Raw genomic sequence first — 20227 nt, 5'->3', positions numbered from 1 at the left:
ATGTATGCATGTATGTCAGTATGTGTTCATGTGCACATACTTATAAACAGTTACCTGCTGAAAAATTGGAAACAAGATTCATTTTGCTGCACTGGGAGTAGACCTTGAAAAGATGAGATTTGGAACACCAGAACTGCCCACATATCCTCACTTATAGATTTTCTGCAGTACTTAGATAACCAGAGGTCATTAAACACTCTTCTGTGTAGTAGCAGAGCCTAATTCCATCCTGAATCCCCAGACCCGGGAAAAGTTGTGCTGGGAAGAAAAACATGAGTCCAGCCTATACACAGGGTGGGTCAGGGTAGTTTTCTACCTGTGCAAGGGAGATTTGCCTGGAGAGAGAGCAGCCCTCACAGAGTGGCGAAGACCTGTCAGGGCAGGACTTTGGATGTGCCCCTGAGAGGACTGTCCCTCCAAAACTCTCATGTTGAAGACCTAACCCCAATGTAATGGTATAGGAGGTGGGCCTTTGGGAGAGGATTAGATTAGATCATGAGAGTGGGGCCTTCATGTTGGGATTAGTGTCCTTATGAGACAAGGAAGACATCTTTCTGTCTCGATCACCATATCCTTCCACATACGCACACCGAGGAAAAGTATGTGAGCACACAGTGAAAGGGAAACTGTAACGTAAAGGGAGCTCCCCAAGAATTGAATCTGTCAGCATCTTGCTCTGAGGCTCCCCAGCCTCCAGAATCTTTAGAAATACATGTCTCTTATTTAAACGACAATCTCTGGTGTTTTCTTCTAGCAGCCCTAGCTAACTGAGACAGACTGCAACTCAGAAAAGAAGCAGTGTGAAACAGAGTACTGGGATCCAATTTAATACAACCTCCTTCTTTTCCAAATACACAGGGACAGTGATCCTGAGAGCTGTGCAAAACTGGGCTGGACTGGATGACATTTATGGAGTATTTTTCAGGTGCCAGTTGTCCTAATCACTTTACTGGCATTATGTTGAAATAACAGTGCTGAGAGGTAAAGGTAGTCATTTACCTCCCACTGCAGGTGAATGAAGACAGACTTGGTTGATTCACTTGCCTATGATCAGAGAGACAGAAAGAGGTAAATTCTAGATTTGAAAACAAGTACTTTGACTCTGAAGTCTGTGCACTGGGCCACCATACTAGTCTAGACTCTTTCTGACTCTCTGAATTAATTACAACAAAGTTATTTTGCACTTGTTTTCTCCACATTTTTTCTGGCCCCTTCCACTATGAAGATGTGCCATCCCAGCAAACACTAAGAGCTGGTCTGGGCAGAGCAATTATCATTAATCTATTTTTCTCAGGTGGCATGATAAGCAGTATTATTTTTTTCAAAACCCGTTTTGGGGGGGGGTGCCTGGGTGGCTCATTGGGTTAAGCCTCTGTCTTCGGCTCAGGGCATGATCCCAAAGTCATGGGATCAAGCCCTGCACTGGGCTCTCTGCTCAGCAGGGAGCCTCCTTCCCCCTCTCTCTCTGCCTACCTTTCTGCCCACTTATGATCTCTATCAAATAAATAAATAATGTTTAAAAAAAAAAAGTTTTGATGCCTCTCCCTATGAAAGGATGGTATTTCCTCACCCTACTGTGATGAGGCAGGGCCTTGGGACTTGCTTTTTTCAAAGAAATTTGAGTAGAAGTGGCATATGTCTCTTCCAGGTAGAAGTTGTAAAAGCTAGCGCCTGCTTTGTTAAGGACTATTTTTCCTTGGTCTGAGTAACTGAAATATTCAGACAGATGCTACTCTATTGTTCTGGATCCCAGAATGAAGATGTTGAGCAGATCCTCAGCCAGGCCACTGTGGATGCGGAGCATAACGAGCAAGAAGCAAACTTTGTGGCCGTAGATCATTGAAACTTCAAGTCCTTTGTTACTGCAGCATAAACTGACCCGTCCTGGCTGATTCGAGTGCATAATTTGCATTTGTAAAAATGCCTTCTGCATCTGTGTAAGCCCCATTTCACTTACATCTGCATTTACTGCAGGGGTTGACTCGTTCTCCAGGGGCTATCTGTCAATGCCCAGAGACAGTTTGGGTTGTCACATCTTGGGGGTGCTACTGACACCTAGTGGGTAGAGGCCAGGAAAAATGCTATACATCATACAATGCACAGACAGTCCTTCACAACAAAGAATTATCCAGCCCAAATGTCAATAACGCCAAGGCAGAAACCCTGTTCTACACTAACAACTAAAATGATTCAATTTATTGGTGTATCAATTATCAATTGATATCAATCAATATCAATTGGTGTATTTTCAAGGAACAGAATGCTCAAGCAAAAATACCTTAAACAAAACAGCTCATTCTGGTTTAATTTGGGTTTTTTCCTGCCTAACAAAAGTCCAACAGTAAGAAGTCCAAGAATGTTGTAGGGGCACAAAGACAGAATCAGGATTCAGGAACTTCCTGCTACCCACGCTGTTATTCTTGGTATATTAACTCATAAATTCTTGGCCACAAGAAAACTGCTGCTCCTCCAGCCATGCACACACAGCCATATTCACAAGCAAGACAAAGCAGAGAGGCAAAGGCTTGAGCCAACCACATTTAGTCCAATTTATCATGAAAGCAAAACTGTATCAAACAACCCTCAGAAAGACACCCCCCCACACCGCCAACCTTTATTTCTCAGTGGCCCAAACTTCTCCACTTAATATCCCAAGTATCCAAGGAAGGTAGGAATGAGCATGTTTAGTTTTCCCTATTTCTAAAGAAGAAAAAGTAAAAGGAAAGGTGGCTGAGAACTGGTGATTAGCAATCGCATAGAGTCCACCTTCCCTGGGTCTAAAGCTATAAAATCAGTTACCACTAACTTGAACCATTGGTGAGTGAGGTCCAGGAAGAGGACACACAAGATGGTTTTGAGACCCATGGCCCAAGTTTCACATGCAGCTTTGTGAAGTGAGACGAAAAGAAGTTCTCCGCTGTCCTTTCAATGTCCCTTCCATGTATTCTAGTGACTCATCCTCCTGTGTCAAGCTCATGCCCAATGCCAAACCGCTGTCTTGTGGGCTTTAAAGCTTCCCAGGCACATCCTGGGATCATATAGAACTATATGAATAGGTTTTCCTAACATGACATAGTATGGACTCTGTAGCACTGAGGAAACTGATCAGCTAGTTTGATTTCCGGGATAGTAGTCTGGGAGACTGACTGAAAGATAAGAATGGAGACCTCTGCCTTGCAAAGTCCTAAATTACTGGCAATAGTTCAGTTTTTCATCCCTCTCACTGCACCCCTACATCAAGCTAGTAAGTTCTCCTAAGAGTTATACAACCTATGACTCAGTTAATAGGGACACTATGTGCCTGGGAGGACTTCTAATGGAAAATTCATCCATATGGAAATGCAATCCAAAAGCATCAAGGAGCAAAGACAATGCATTTTGATAACCTTACTTCATTCAGTAAATCAGCAAAAGTGTGTGTCACAGTAAATTAAAAATGACTAAACACTAGTCCTTTTCTCCCATTTTAAGTAATATTCCTTAATGACCTTAAATGAAACAGAAAATTAAAAATCTGTGAGATGAAAAGAAGGGCAAATTGAAATACTCAGATATGGTATGAAGGCAGCAAGAAGTTAATAATCATTTCTATGTTTAGAGCACTGATGGAAAAAATGAGTTGTTATACCTTCTTTCCAATGTTACAATGTGAATGCTATTTTTAAGGTTATTTTTCATTCAAAGGCAGAACCCAAGAGATAAATAAGAAAGGTAATATATAGAAAAGAAATGACTCAGGATGTGGGCCAGGTCAGAACTTTATACATATGGAGGGTACTTAACTTCCTCCAGATTTGACAATTACAATGACGCCTTAGTCAGATATAGTAGTCTGAGATACCAGCTCAGAAATGAATGGAGAGCTTTAAGCTGCACACAGTTCAACAAAAGAAATTGGATTTAGACATCAGAATAAACTTACCTGTATCAAAACAGAACTGCTGAAATGAAAACACTAAAAGACCAACACGTTGTTCTTTAGGCTGGGAGACCTCTTCGGTAGTGAAAATGAAAAGAGCACTGACTCTGGGGTGAGAAAATGTGGTTCAGTCCTTGCTGGGTCACTTTGGGCAGGCCTTTATATCTCTCTGACACTCAGCTTCCTCCAAAATCTATGTAAGTTGACTGTTGCTTCATAACACTTTACCTCAAACCTTAGCAGTTTGAAACAGCAACATTTATTATCTCAATAGCTTATGTGGGTCAGGATTCAGGGGAAGCTTACCTGGGTGGTTCTGGCTCCACGTCTTTTATGAGCCCCTGGATATTGTCCATGGCAGCATTCATCTTAAGGCTTGATAGGCCCCAGAGAAATTAATTCTAATATGATGTACTTACACAGCTTGCAAGTAAGTTACTGGCTATGGACCACCCACCACATGGACTTTCCATGAGGCTGCTTAAACTTTCTCACAACACAGAAGCTGGCTTCACCCAGAGCAATACGTATGAAATGGCCTTTTACATGATAACATTCTAAAATTATTAAGAATGTGTCACTCAATTTTCATTATATGACCAGAAATGTAGAGTTGGTAATGGGTTGATTAACCAATCTGTAAGTGATGTGTCTGTATTCACATGTTTTGAAATTAGCTTTCATTTTTATCAAAAGTATACATGTACATGGTGTAAAATATCAGAGAGTACTGTGAGATTTATAGAAAAAAGTCAGTAACATAGCCTATTCCAATACTTCTCAGAAACAACCACTATCAACTCTTCTAGCATTTTAACTGGACTTACACAAATAACATATGTGAACTTCCATTTTGTAAATTTACAATCTTAGACATAATTTATTGGCTCCCTAAAATTAAAGATCAAATTTTAGTTCTCTTACACCATATCCACCCCTTCCCCAACTCCCAAAAGAATATATTATAATTTAAGTTAAAATCAATATTCAATGTGTAAATAAGAATATTAATGTAAGTTTGGGTCTCAGCTAAGCTATACACTATGTAATTTTTAATGACAATAGGCATTTTATTTGAGAAGCTGACTAAAAGCTACAAAGATATCCCAATATTATAAGATATAGAAAAAGTAATCAGTTTGTCCAGTGATCAGTAAGAAATCAGGTTGAAATGTCTGCTTATTTCATTCTTAGCAAAGTAGTTTGCTAATTTTTAATTGCAGTAAAATATATGTAACAAAATTTACCATCTTAACCATTTTTAAGTGGATAATTCAGAGGCATCAAGTACATTTACACTTATGTGCAACCATCACAACCATCCATCTCTGAATTTTTTCATCTTCCCCAGATGAAACTCTGTACCCACCAAACAATAACTTCCCATTATCTCTTCCCTCCAGGCCCTAGAAATCACCATTCCACTTTCTGTCTCTAAGAATTTGACTACTCTAGGTAGTTCATACAAATGGAATCATATCTGTCTTCTTGTAATGGGTTTATTTCATCTAGCATAATGTCCTCAGGGTTCATCCATGTTATAGCATGTATCAAAATTTTCTACCTTTTTAAGGCTGAATAACATTAAATTATGTACATAACATATAACAACATATATGCATCTGCATGTATAGTAACAATAAATATTGCTTATGCATTCATCCATGACAGATACTTGGATTGGTTCTACCTTTTAGCTATTTTGACTATGTTACTATAAACGTGAGTATACAAATATCTCTTTGAGTCTCTGCTCTCAATTCTTTTGGGGATATATATATATATATGTATATATATATACATATATATATATATATATATGATGGATCTTATGGTTATTCAATGTTTAATTTTTTTAAAGATTTTATTTATTTATTTGACAGACAGAGATCACAAGTAGGCAGAGAGGCAGGCAGAGAGAGAGGTGGAGGCAGGCTCCCTGCTGAGCAGAGAGCCCGATGCTGGGCTGGATCCCAGGACCCTGGGATCATGACCAGAGCTGAAGGCAGAGGCTTAACCCACTGAGCCACCCAGGCGCTCCTCAATGGTTAATTTTTTGAGGAACTGCTATACTGTTTTCCAAAGTGGTTGCACCATTTCCACCAATATACTAGGGCTCCAGGTTCCCCATATTGTCACCAACACTTGTTATTTTGTTTTGTTTTTACAAATAGCCATCCTAACACATGTGAATTGATATCTCATTATAGTTTTGATTTGCATTTTCCTAATGATTTTTGATGCTGAGCATCTTTTCATATACTTATTGGCCATATGTATTCTTCCTTTGGAGAAATGTCTACTCAAGTCTTTTGCCTATTTTTTAATCAGGTTGCTTCTTGTTTCTTGTTGAGTTGTAGTTCTTTATATGTTCTGAATATTAATCCTTTCCAGATCTAATATTTGCAAATATTTTCTCCCATTCTGTAAGTTATCTTTTCACTCTGTTGGTGGGGTTTTTTTGCACAAAAGCTTTTCATTTTGAGGTAGTCCCATTTATCTATTTTTGTTGTGTTTTTAGGATTATATTTAAGAAATCATTACCAAATATAGTATCGTGAAGATTTTCCCATATGTTTTCATCTAAGAAGTTAATAATTTTAGGTCTTTATTTAGGTCATTGATCCAATTTGAATTAATATTTTATGTGGCTCAAGATAAGAGTCTAACTTCATTCTTTTGCATGTAAATATACAGTTTTCCCAACAACATTTGTTGGAAAGACTGTCCTTTTTCTGTTGAACAATCCTGATATTCTTGTCAAAAATCATTTGACTATATATGTAAAGTTTATTTCTGGGCCTGGATTATGTAATTTTTTGGTACCATTTTTTCCCTTGGAATTAATAATGGCTTCACTCTTATTTGCTTTATTATCTCTGTAATTATCATTAGTTCACATTCAATTGTCCCAAAACATAAAATTACTCTCGTTATAGTTATTAAAACCTGGTACTATATCAGTTTGATATATCTGCTTGATTGTTTTGGGGGAAACACTGCTTTTAGAGCCCTCTACCTTCCTTCTCCTCTCTATGTGCTTCTGTATAGCTGTTACCTGGAAATATCCCTTCAATATCATTTCAAAAATTCTCATTGCTCCTTCTTGGGCAGGTCCCTCGTTTCCAAGATTTCAGATTCCCCTTTCTTTTACTTGCTTGTATTGGCAAAGGACATGATTGATTAGCTTTCTGGAAATATATATTTTGTCTTCACACTATAGCTTTAATATAACTAAGTATATATATCGCCTTGGAATTTTGAAGGCTTGGCTCCACTGTCTTCTAGCGTCCAATATAACTGTTACGATGTCTCCTTTTAAGACAATAGGACATCTCTAAAGAATTTTAGAGGGGAAATTTCATGGCTATGTCTATTCTTTTTTTTTTTTTTTTTTTTTTTTAAATAAAGAGAGCAAGCATGCACTAGCTGGGGTTGGGGGTGGGATGGGGCAGATGGAGACAAAGAATCTTAAGCAGGCTCTGCACCCAGCATGGAGCCCAACCTGGGGCTCGAACTCACAACCCTGAGATCATGACCTGAGCTGAAGTCAAGAGTTGGATGATTAGCCAACTGAGCCACCCAGGTTCCCCCATATGGCCATATCTTTTTAAAATATATCATGCTGAATACTGTGCAAAGAAGGAATCTATGAGATACAAAAATCAGTATGGAGACTAGCAGAAATCCAAGGTAGAGATAACCAAATCTGAACTAAGACAGAAACCACAGAAAGTGGGAAAAAGAGAATGGAATCCAAGAAATATTTAGGAGGCAATATGAACAGGATTCTTGGTAGCGTCTAGAATGATTCTCAATGTCTCGGCAAAACAGCCCCTGAATTTTGGAGATGATAGATAGATAGATATTCAAAAAATAGTTTAAGCTCCCTGTGAAATAATAAATGCCTCATCTCTGTAAATATTCAAGCAAAGACCAGAGGAGAATTTTTTATCTTTTTAGATTATGAATTACTTGAGAATAAGGTGGAAGCAAAAGTACATGCATGTAGACACATGCACAAATGTGCACACACGTATTTTCATGTATATAACTTTAAGTCAATCGGGTCAATAGAAGACGAACTAATTGATCTTTTGCAGGATACAGCATAAAGAGGATTCCTACGTTGACTATGAGGTAAGATCAATGATCTCTAATTACCTTCTAACTTTTTTCCATTATCCTAATTCTATAAATAATAGAGTACTATTAGCTGTGCTGTGTCCCAGCACCAAAAATGCATTACCAAACTGACCTCACCGTGTTGCCATTAATTACTTACCTCCTTGAGGTTGAGGTGTTCCTTTTACTCATCTTGATATCCCTGTCATGGAGCACAGTTTTACTTAATAAATACTGTGAAATAGTGGCGTAGGGAAACCAAAGTAGTATAACCTATATGCTTCTAGGAACATAGTTTGTTTTTTTTTTTTCTTTCCTTCACTGACCACCACCACAGCTGTTACTCAATAGAATTATACCCAAGCTCTAAAACTGAATTTGTGTCCTAAATGATCTGGTATCCCTAGGGACTCTAGGACATACTACTGAGGAGTCATGGAATCCATTTTAGATTTTGAAAGAACTTTTGACACCTCCAGTATATTTTCTCCAACAAAAGATTTTCATTCTCTGCATGTTGCTGAGAAGGAGACATTGTGGTGAATAGAAAGGCACTAGACTGGAATTTGGAGATTAATATCCAATTATTAATCTATTCTGAGTCCTATGATTAACTCTCTTTCTCTTCCTGGGCTTCAGTTTTTTCATCTGTAAAGAAAAAAATTTGACTGAACTCTAGCAGTGAATAAGCTTTATTTGAGTCAGAGCTGATTGGTTGGTCATACCCATGTGGCAGAGGATTAGGCATCTGGGTCTGTACTCAGGGCCAAACAGCACCCAGTCTCAACAGCAGTGTCTGCTATGGAAGGGCCCACACACGGGCGAATAATATGCCAGCCCTGAAGTGAATGATCAATAAAGTTCCTGTCAGCTTCCAGATACTGTGACTAACATGCCTTATTTTTCAGACCATTTGTCTTTTTTGTTGCTCTAAAATGTATCTACATTTTCCCTGTCCTCTTTTAGTAGAAGAGACTAAAGCTGGATAAAGATCTCTTGAAAAACTTATCAGGTCTATTATGCCATAGTTCCTAAATTCTATTTACACACCGTAATACCTGCTTCTTTAATCACCAAGATGAAGTGCCAACACATGATACATGGACTATATGATACTAGTAATAACAAGGAAATACTCAAAATAAAATAGCTCAACATAGCATATTATATTAGTTTCTTAGGATTGCTGTAACAAATTGCCACAAACTGGGGCTTAAACAGCAGAAATTTATTCTCCCTCAGTTCCGGAATCTAAAAGTCTGAAATCGAGGGTCAGGTTCTGAGGGGAAGGAGGATCCTTCCTTCCCTCTTCCTAGCTTCTGGTGATTACTGGCAATCCTTGACATTCACTGGTTTGTAGGTGTATCACTCCAGCCTCTGACTCCATAATCACATGGCCTTCATCCTTGTGTCTCCAAATCTCTCTTCTCACCAGAAAACCAGTCATTGGATTTGGGGCCCATCCTAATCCAATATGGCTATATTAATTACATCTTCAAAGACCCTATTTCCAAATAAGGTCATCTTCATGTGTGCCAAGGGTTAGGACCTTAACATATCTTTTTGAAAGGCACAATTCAATCCAAAACTTGTAGCAACATCTACTCTTCCCAAAAATAATAAAGTTACTAAATTGTGACAAACATTCTCCTTCTATTTTGCATATCTTAATGATGAAGATATATAATTACTTATTTGCAACAGTATTCATAATTCATTATTGAATAAAAAATACCAACCTATAGTGTAGTATGATCATATTTACAGGATATTGTATAAAATGTCTTTATGTACATACATTTATTGAAAGACAGTTGGATATAGCCAGTGTCATTTTTACAAAAAAAAAGTTTTAAATTTATATGCTGGCCATTCTTTATGCCTTTCAAAATAATAAAAGGAAAAGCAAAAAAAGAACACCATTTTAAAAGACACATTTTTCTTTTTAATATTGGTAACAAATAAAGGTGTTCTTTTTACATATAGTCTCTACCCTTCTCAAATTTTTGGCTTATCAATGATGAAAGATGAAAAGAGTCTTACCTTCTTCCTCATAAAGGAAGACATTCCTTCAGTGAAATCCAAAGTAACTTTATTCAATAGGTCACTTTGTATCTCTTAATATTATTTGAAAGACTATCCCTATTGTGTTACTGCTAACTAGATTGTAATGAGAACAGAGATGACATCAGATATTCAACCTTAAATGAACCTACAATAGTGAAATCAGAAAAGCAGTGCAAAGAAAAAAGCTAAGCCAAACATGAGCCTGGGGGAAGAACAGAGACCCACGTATGCCCTGTTCAGCAAATCTGCAGGGACATCCTTGGCTGAGAACTGAAATCCGTGGTCAGCGGGGCATGCAGCTTCACTACTTCCACCTGTCTTTCAGTGTGTCATTATTGCAAATTAAATAATTCAGTCAAAAGCTAAAGCATTTGCTGCACTGGCTACAGAACCTCTTGACTCCAACATGTGACATACTTGAGTTCTCTTTCAGTAAAAGTCAGAATATCATGGAGTTCAAACCTAAGTTTCTCAGACCTTCTCTGCCCCATTTAAGAAGGATGAGTGTATAGAATCTGACACGGTTGACTTTTTAACTGCAAAGGAAGGAAGTTCCCTTAAGCCTAAGAAAGCAAAACCATGTGGTATTGCACAGCTGTGGAAATACTGCCTATCTAATTACTTATGGAGGCACCTATGATTTGGACTTGGTATATCCCAAAAGACTTTGAAAAAGCAGAGTTTCACATGGGCTTCAGATCAATAGCTTCTCAACTGTTATTTTGGTTAAAGATTTTTCTCATCAGGATGAAGAATGGGAAAATCCTGCTTTCATTAAAGAAATGCAAAAATGTCATCCTAGTTAATGTAGAAGCATGAGAGAGGGCATGCATAAGTTCTGCTGTACAAAAAGCGATTCTGTCAGTCTTTCCATAATCTTGGCCTTTCATTTCCACCAATGAGAACAAGTGAAAGAAATATATTTAACAACAAATGGGGCATCTAGGCACCCAGGTATTTATTCTCTTATGCTCTTTGCAGATTGACTACTAAAAAACAATAATCCACCCTTTTAAAGTAAAATCATAAAAATATACAATTTTAGAGTTTAACACTTGAAAGAGACTTCTCGCTTCCTGTAAGTGCAGATTAGAGTTTTGGAGGGTTTTGTTTGTCTTTGTTTTTTGCCAGAAAAAAATCCTCCTTCTGAGAGCAAATGGAAAACTAAAAAGATACTTTTTTAAAATATAATGTTTAAAGCATCAGAGAATTTCAAAAACACTGACATTTAGAAAAGCTGATTCACAGAGAAAAGGAATACAGAGAAAATAGGCTCAACAGTGGATGTGTTGCTTTTGACCTGAAGGATTTTGTCAATTTAACAGTGGTGGTTTAAAGGCTGTCTGAGAGGATGAGAAGCTGAATAGAACTTTCCACCGTCTTAAGTGGCCAAGGAAAACATTAATTGGAGTTCAGAGTACACTAAGGAAAAGCAATCTTGAGAAATCGTCAAAACTTTCAGAAAGAACCCTGACGTCCTGTCGTGAATCTATATACATAGGGGTGAACCAGACAGACCGTACAATCAGCCCTCACGTACACTGAAGTCCAACTTTGTATCATCAGTTCCTGGCTAAATTAAGGTGGCAGTCCCCTGCCCTAATCAACTGTTTGAAACAAAAACCCTCTCTTTTAAAAAGAATGAATGGGGCGCTTGGGTGGTTCAGTGTGTTAAGGCCTCTGCCTTCCACTTAGGTCATGATCCCAAGGTCCTGATATCAAGCCCCGCATGGGGCTCTCTCCTCAGTGGGGAGCCTGCTTCCTCCTCTCTCTGCCTGCCTCTCTGCCTGCTTGTGATCTCTGTCTGTCAAATAAAAAAAAAATCTTTTGGGCGCCTGGGTGGCTCAGTGGGTTAAGCCACTGCCTTCGGCTCAGGTCATGATCTCAGGATCCTGGGATCGAGTCCCACATCGGGCTCTCTGCTCAGCAGGGGCCTGCTTCCCTTCCTCTCTCTCTGCCTGCCTCTCTGCCTACTTGTGATCTCTCTCTGTCAAATAAATAAAATTCTTTAAAAAAAAAATCTTTTAATCAATAAATAAATAAGAATGAATGAAAGAAAGAAAGAATAATTAAGTAAGTAAGAAAGAAAGAGAAAGAAAAATAAAAATAATTCAGAACCGAAGATTTCATATATGATGTCTGGCATTAAGTTACTGAGAAACAGAATCTTGACCATAATCAAGAGAATTACAGACAGTATAAACAGAGCCCAAGAAAATTTACTGGAGTTATTAGACATGAATTTTTTAAAACTATAATTAATACTTTCAAGAAATTAAATGGAAATATGGATAATTTTGATAGAGGAATGAAAATTATAAAAAAGCACCAAGTGACACTTTTATGATTAAAATATAGTAAGCAGAATTAAGAACACAACTGATGGGTATTACGGCAGATTAAATAAAGCTGATGAGAGATTCACAAACTGTAAAGTAGGTCAGGAAAAATTACGGACTAATGCATAAGGAAACAAATGAATAGAAAATACAGAAATGAGCATAAGAGAAATATGGTACACATATGTGTATTTGGATCCCCAGAAGGCAAAGGAGAAGAAAATATGGAGCAGAAGCAGCACTTAGTGAAATGATTTTCCACAAATGATGAAAGAAACCAACCCAGAGATTTGAGATGTTCTACAAACCCTAACAGAATAAATGCAAATAAAAGAATACATAGACTGATCACTGTAAAACTGCTGAAAATCAAAGACAAAATATAAGTAGCTAAAAGGGAAAAAAGATGATGTTACATTCAATGAAGCAAACAGATTGACAGATGACTCCAGAAAAGAAACAATATAATACAAATGAGTTGGAATGACATATTCAAAGTGTAGAAATACCCCTACTATATACTTAGTTCCACTCTGCCTTACTCATACCTAATAAGAAAATCACATCCAGAGGGGTTAAGTGTCTAGGCCCAGGTAACAAAGCAAAGCCAGACAAGAATTTCAGATTGCCCACCAGGGGCCTAATTCATTTGCCTCCTTCCCCATTGTTTACTCATACAACCACTCAAAGAAAATAAAGAACATTCTACACATGTTCAACAAAGAAACTACTGCTTTTTGTAACCAATTCTTTTCAAATATGTATTTTTGGATCCCTCTGAAGAAAATACCCTTCACAATACCTAACTGCTAAATTTTGACCAAGCATATTAACTCATGTAAAAGCATACAGATTCCATTCTTGCTCTTTGCAAAGAACTCTTACTGGGAAAGGGCCCTCGGCGGGGGTGGGGGGGGTGGGGGGGTGGAATACCCTAGAGTATAAGCTTCATTGGTTTATTTCAATTGCTACATTCTCAACTTGTCTGGAAATTGGGGGGGGGGGGGGTATCATTATTCTGTGCATGTGACCCTTCATTCAACCGAATACCTTTCATTCCAGTATCTCAAACAGGACACACCTGCATTTCTTGACAGCCTCAATAGACCCATTTTTTTAAGAAAAAATTTCAAATATGTAACAAAGATCTTTTGGTGCATAAGAACCTCCGTTTCTAAGTCATCTATTCCACAGCTCCAGCAGTAGAGATTTATAAATGTCATTCTTCCTAAATGCCACATCAGAAAGCGTGGCCTTTCAACATGCACATGTGTGCAATTCAGAACAATGGGGGGCCTCCTTAAATGGCTTTCCCTGAATACATCCAGAGATACAAATTGCTTTGCAAGACGAGAGAGATCAGAAATACTTCTTAGTTTTCTAAAACATTATTTCCCTTTTATACGTAACTGAAACACTTAAAGGGGCTCAAGCAAACTAAATAGAGGAGGCTCATACTTGGAAATATAAAAGTAATCACACCCACTATAGGAATCTTCTCTCAGGTTTACAGGAAAGAATCAGAGATGGTAAAGCCCAAGGATTTAATTCAGGGAATGTGAGAGCATTTTCTGTGTCACTGACTTAGCAGTGCCCTCTGATTTTCTCACGAAATGCTGCAGAGCACTCAGGATCCCAAATGAGTAGGGGAAAATGTATACTCATTTTACTGCTCCTAAATATAGAACTTTATATCTCTGACTAATGTTTTAAAACTAGTCATAACCTAAAAGCAGTCTCATTATTTTTATTAATTGCAGCTCAAAGTTTGCCCTTTAAGTAAGGTCCCTGAGTGGGCAAAGTCTATTTTTGCCATTGTGAGTCCTGTACCTTTGCAGGAGCATCTGTTTTACCATTATCTTCCGGTGCTAAATTTACCCGTGTGTGTGCCAGATGGAGGTGACTGCGCTCGCTCGACGTGGTACCTGTCAGCCTTCCAACGATCTAAAGGAGTTAAATTACTCCATCTGTTCTTCTAAATTGCCTGGAGACTGCCCCTCAAATGTTCATGTTTTTGTTTGTTAATAAATAATAAAAGGACACTTTGTCAATTATGTGACTTGATGGATTCATAATTTGTGCTAAGAAATTTCTGTCAACAATGAGTGAATCAGCCAAGAATCATTTATTAAGTATCCACTACAGTTTTCAATGTACTAGTTACTAGAAGGTATTGGAGAAAATAACTATACCATTTAGGGGAAGAACATACCCAGAGAATAATTCATGGTTCAAGCATCATTAGGCATCATAGCTAATAGAATACTATTATAAATTATAGAATCCTGACAATTAAAGGAAAGGTCAACATACAAGGAAAATAAAATTTTTAAAAGTAGGAAAACTAAGAGATCAAAATAAGAAATGAACATGATACATGTTTCCTGGGAAGTATAGGTGGCTGTACTTCCTACAGTAAATAAATGCGGTAGTCCACATTTATTTAATAAATAAATACTTATTAAACATAGACTGCATGCATGGTGTGCCTGGGTGGTGCGGTCAGTTGTGTCTCTCCTTGGTTTCAGCTTAGGTCACGATCACAGGGTCCTGGGATCGAGCCCAAATCAGGCTCCACGCTCAGCACAGAATCTGCTTGAGAGTCTCTCCGACCCTCCTGCTTGTGTTCTCTCTCTCTCTCTCTCTCTCAAATAAATGAATAAATCTCTTTTTTCAATAAATAAATAAATACTTTTAAAAAATTAATGTGGACTGCATGCTTCAAATTATGTTGAAGGCAAAAGTGTAAAAAATAGAAATAGGACACATGTCCTGCCTTCCAAGAGCTTTCATGCTAGTAGATATAATAAGACACAATCATAAATATCTCTAATAAAACAAGAGCTAAAAATTGCCTCATTAAGTGTTCATGTTAAAAACTGTCTTAAAAAGCTCAAGGTAAGGGTGCCTGGGTGGCTCAGTTTGGTTAAAGCCTCTGCCTTCAGCTCAGGTCATGATCCAGGGCCCTGCAATCAAGCCCCACACCAGGCTCTTTGCTCAGTGGGGAGCCTGCTTCCCACCACCTCTGCCTGCCTCTCCGCCTACTTCTGATCTCTGTCTGTCAAATAAATAAAATAAAGTAAAATCTTAAAAAAAAAAAAACCTCAAGGTAAACTATGGAACAAGGTCGCAATAGCAAGTCTTGTTCCTTTTGCTAAATGTGATATATAATTTTTTAAGATTTTTTTTTTTGATAGAGAGAGAGATCACAAGTAGGCAGAGCAGCAGGCAGAGACAGATGGGGAAGCAGACTCCCCACTGAGCAGAGAGCCCAATGTAGGACTCAATCCCAGGACCCCAAGATCATGACCCAAGCTGAAGGCAGAGGCTTAATCCACTGAGCCACCCAGGCATCCAAATGTAATATGATATTATCAGTAAAAATAAGCTACTGGTCTGGCTGACCATCTCTTCCAACATTTGACTTGAAGGCCCTTTGTATTCTCTACATTGCCCTAGCTTTTCCATTTTCTTAATGATGATTAAATGCAATAATGACAGCTCAGAAATTGTTCTGGTGAACAATTTCTGAGCTGTCATGCTAGAAATAAACAAAATCAAGAAATAACAAAAGCCTTTTTCAGATACTGTATCTGAAAATCCACTGATGGCCCAAATCTGGTATGAAGGTGAGTCACTGCAACAGAAGACAGAGGCAGAGGAAGTGCCAACTGAAGCCATTGTTAAGAAAAGTGAACACCAACCAGATGTCTACTGGAGTCTACATGTCTTTTGAGACCTAAATACAAGCAGTCAAACCCTTAATTTATGCCGTGTGGAGATACAAAGCCCTATCGAGAACTTTAGAGAATTTCTTAGGAATGTACATTTTCTTGGTTGTCACCTCCAGTTAAAACTCCTAAAATTTTTGAATTAGTTCTATTAGGGAACATCTCACCATCCTGTTCACGCATCCGGTTTAATTTCACACTACATTTGATCTAATTATGAAACTGTTTTCCTTAATTTCCCTCAAACCAATCATTCCTATGGGATCTATGTATGGAAAAGCTTGACTGCAAACTTGGGAGGTCAGGAAATTTGTAAGGCTACAGCAGAAGCAAACCAAAAATGCAAGTTTAGATACTGTTGCAAAAGTCGCTCAGCCATTTGCACAGTTAGGATTTCAGTCCCCTGCCATGTTATAGTCCACTCTCGCCTCTCTCCCTCTTCCCTTCCTTCTTGTTCCTAATCCCCAAATTCCTGCTTATTTCAAATACACAGCAGTTTGTTATCTTGGCTCCTTCCATTCTATGAATTCAGAATTTCCTTCTTCAACTTAAAGTGGCTTATCAAGGTATTTTCACAAACAAAATCTGTTCCCTCCTTAAGAAGAATTCTGGTATCACTCATTAAAGTTATAAAATGTTTAACATTGATACAATAATAATTTTCCACACTGGCAGAGTAGTGGAGAAAATGGTAAAGTTACATATTACTTCCAAGTTGTATTATCAATTCATATCACCTCTAGCAATCTAGTAATCTAGTAGCAATCTTAATATATTAAGAACAATGATAATGTTCATGCCTTTTACCCTGAAATTTCACCCCATCAAACTGTGTCTGCTTCACAGTAAAAACTCAATACATAATAGCTATTGCATTAGTTATTATTTTAAAGAAATTAAATTTCTAATCATTGAATGCACAAAATGTGCTTTTTTAGCATCCCAACAGATTGGGAACAATGGATCTGATAATTAGTAGAAAGTTAAATAAAATACTAATATTTGATAAAATTTAATGAACCCATTAAACATTTCAATGTTACTATCATGCTATATCTCTATCACCTCAAGAAATGTTTTTGTAAAAAACATTATCAGAAAACAAGGTAATATTTTAAACTATGATTGCAACTAATATGTATCTGGGTAAAAATTGGAAGAAAACATAAAAAATTAAAAATAAACAAAAATTGGAAGAAAACATGAAAAAATAAAAGTAAGATATGCTATAAGAGTGTCTATGGGTGTTTTAAAATTCCTTTGTCATTTCCCTTGTTTTACTGTCTTTTATATAATAAAAATCATAATAGCTTACTATAACTTGCAAGTTCTTCATCCAAAATGATTCTACAAGTCAATATAAAATTTTGATGAAGATTTTGGTTAACTTTCCATGAACAGAGTCTTTCATTGAAAGACAGTTGACAAATCTTGTCTGTACAGAGATGGATACACCATGGTCCTGAAGAAGCCCAGCAGAATGGAAAGGTGGGCTTCGCACTTGATCTTTGCCAGAAGATCAAGAAGTGATGAAAAGATGGGCTTCAGAAATAGATCAGCATTAGAATTACTGAGAACCTGCTTTTTTATTTATAGAATGATACCTCCTCCACAGTGTTTGGTTTAGATTGAACAGACATTATCTTTTTTAATGCCCATTACAATGAGTAATGTTGGGCACACAATAGGCAAACTTATATACAGTTGGTTTCATAATTTAGAATTTCCTAGAAATGCTCTCTGACCATATGCTTGCATTTCAATGATACTGTAATCTTTATCCTATACATTAAGTGGAGAACTAAGCCATAAGGCCTGGTATAGGGTCTGAAAGACTTCTACCTAGAAATGGAAGGCTTGCCTCTCTTAAACCCTTCCTCCAAACTCTCATCTCTAAGGTAGAGTATGTAACACCCCAGGTGGTACACTATTATTAGGACTTCTACTTCCATTTATTTACTTCTTATCCTTTTAAAATTTATTGTTTTACAGTTTACATATTCCTTAATAATTAATTCCTCAAAATAACATATAATGTAATAAATATGTATATTGAGGGTATTCATTCAAAACTTTTTAATGATGGGTGTTTAAACCAAAAGGTTTAAGAGAACATTACTCAGGGGGTAAATCAGAAAAACATCACTAAATTTAGTTTCAACAAAAACATATCATATCAACTATATGATAAGATATCTAACCATCATCTCAACTCAAGCATCCATACTTCTTCAGCTCCGCCCTCTCACAACCTCTCAATATTTATCTAGTGACTTCCTTCCCCACCATCACCCAGCCAAGTATACAGGCCCTTTCCCTATCCCTATACTTGGCCTTATGAACATCCTGGAGTCTTGTGAAATATATCCACAGAGAATAACTAGAGGAAGTAGGGAGCTCCCCCAAAGTTCTGTGGCAAGAATCGGTGTCATTGCTATCAAACAAATACCAAGGAGAAATGAAACAATATGCTTTCTGCTTCTGGTGGTAGACTTTCCTTGCAGAAGCTCCAGAAGTCAATAAGAAAATCTCATCTCAATGAAGACTAAGGAATAGGCCAGTGGGGACACATCTTTCATGAATATCTGATTCAGGTTCACTCACGTAGCAGTTCCAGGACTTTCTCCTTTCTCCCCAAGATCAGCTTACAGGCTTCTTTAAAAGAAAAACTTTTCCCTTCTCCCCTACTTGGTCTTCTTTTGCTGCCCATTTTGAAACTTGTAGCTCCCAGCTGCTATGACTTTGATCACCATCATTACTAAATCTGCAGTGAAAAAGAACAATAAAAACAATAATAACGATAAGAGATATACCACCAGTTGAGCACTTACCATATGCCAGACATTGTACTCTAACTCATTATTGAACAAAAGATGCTAATAGATTTGAAGATATTCTTAAGAGAAGCAATCCAGGAACAATTATGTATCCTTCTCTATCTGATTGTGAGCTCTTCACAGAAGTCACTACTGGCAATAAACAGGCTAAGGAAGGGTTGCAGAAGTTTTTTATTTGACGGGGTGGTTTTGTTGTCTTGGGCTTTAAGTGTAGATGCCTTTGGCCATTATAAGCCTGTTGAGGTTGCCAACGTTCCTACCTCTCTATATTGTCTTGCAACTCAGCATCACATGGTTATGTTACCTCTTCAGCTCTTCAAAACATTTGTATCTTGCTATCCTATTACATGTGAGTGAAAAGTATCTTTATAATGGATATTTGAAGCTTTTAGCCAATTAAACATTTATCTATGATGAGACTGATGAGCATAAGGAATGGAGGAAAATGAATGGAGCAAGAACCTTTTGTGATTTAGAGGTCATTTTTTAGTATTAGAGAATCTGTGAAATTCAGCCAAAGTAACTCTAGAAATAATTTTCCTTCTTGGCAGGGTCACTTACGCAATTTGTAAATATTAATACAAATGACTATGTGGGACCCCATGTTTCAGGAAATGGAAAAAAAATTTAAACAAACGATGGTCAGGAATTTTTTTAATTTGATGAAAACTGTAAGCTCATAGATGCTTAAGATCAATGAACATCAAACAAACAAAAAAGATGATGAAACGTATAGCATGCGTTCATTATAATTAAGTTACTTAAAACTGATGATAAAGACAAAATCTTAAAATCAACCAGAGGAGGGCTATGTGGGTGGTTCAACTGGTTAAGCATATAATTGATCCATCCAATTAAGCATTTTGATTTTGGCTCATTTTGTGATCTCAGGGTCATGGGATTAAGCCCTGCAATGGACTCCATGCTCAGCTCAGAGTCTGCTTATCCCTCTCCCTCTGCTCTTCCTCCCACTACCTTGCTCTCTTGCTTTCTCTCTCTCTCTCTCTCTCTCAAATTTTAAAAAATAATAAAATTTTAAAAATTAGTCAGAGGAAAAAAAAAGAAACATTGCACAAAGAGGAAAAAATGTAAGAATGGCATCAGATTTCTCATCAAAAAACCATGCAAAAGTAAAGACAGTGGAGCAACATCTTTAAGTAATGAAAGAAATCAACTGTCATCCTAGAATTCTATACCCAGTCATTTCAA

General features: G+C 37.3%; 1 protein-coding gene across 2 annotated transcripts in view; it reads right to left on the bottom strand.

Moving 5' to 3' along the window:
• Positions 1 to 20227, bottom strand: part of LOC309843930 (uncharacterized protein) — a 273507-nt gene that overhangs the window by 144513 nt on the left and 108767 nt on the right. For both annotated transcript variants that reach the window (XM_082689953.1, XM_082689954.1), the window contains one exon: positions 18786 to 18945. In XM_082689953.1, the coding sequence (XP_082546079.1) occupies positions 18786 to 18891 (106 nt within the window). In that variant the 5' untranslated portion in view covers positions 18892 to 18945. The remainder of the gene's footprint in view (positions 1 to 18785; positions 18946 to 20227) is intronic.

This window comes from Mustela nivalis (assembly GCF_964662115.1).
Source record: "Mustela nivalis genome assembly, chromosome: 11".
Classification (NCBI taxonomy): domain Eukaryota; kingdom Metazoa; phylum Chordata; class Mammalia; order Carnivora; family Mustelidae; genus Mustela; species Mustela nivalis.
The sequence above is the reverse complement of the archived record's forward strand: the minus strand, read 5'-3'. Positions and strand labels throughout refer to the sequence as shown.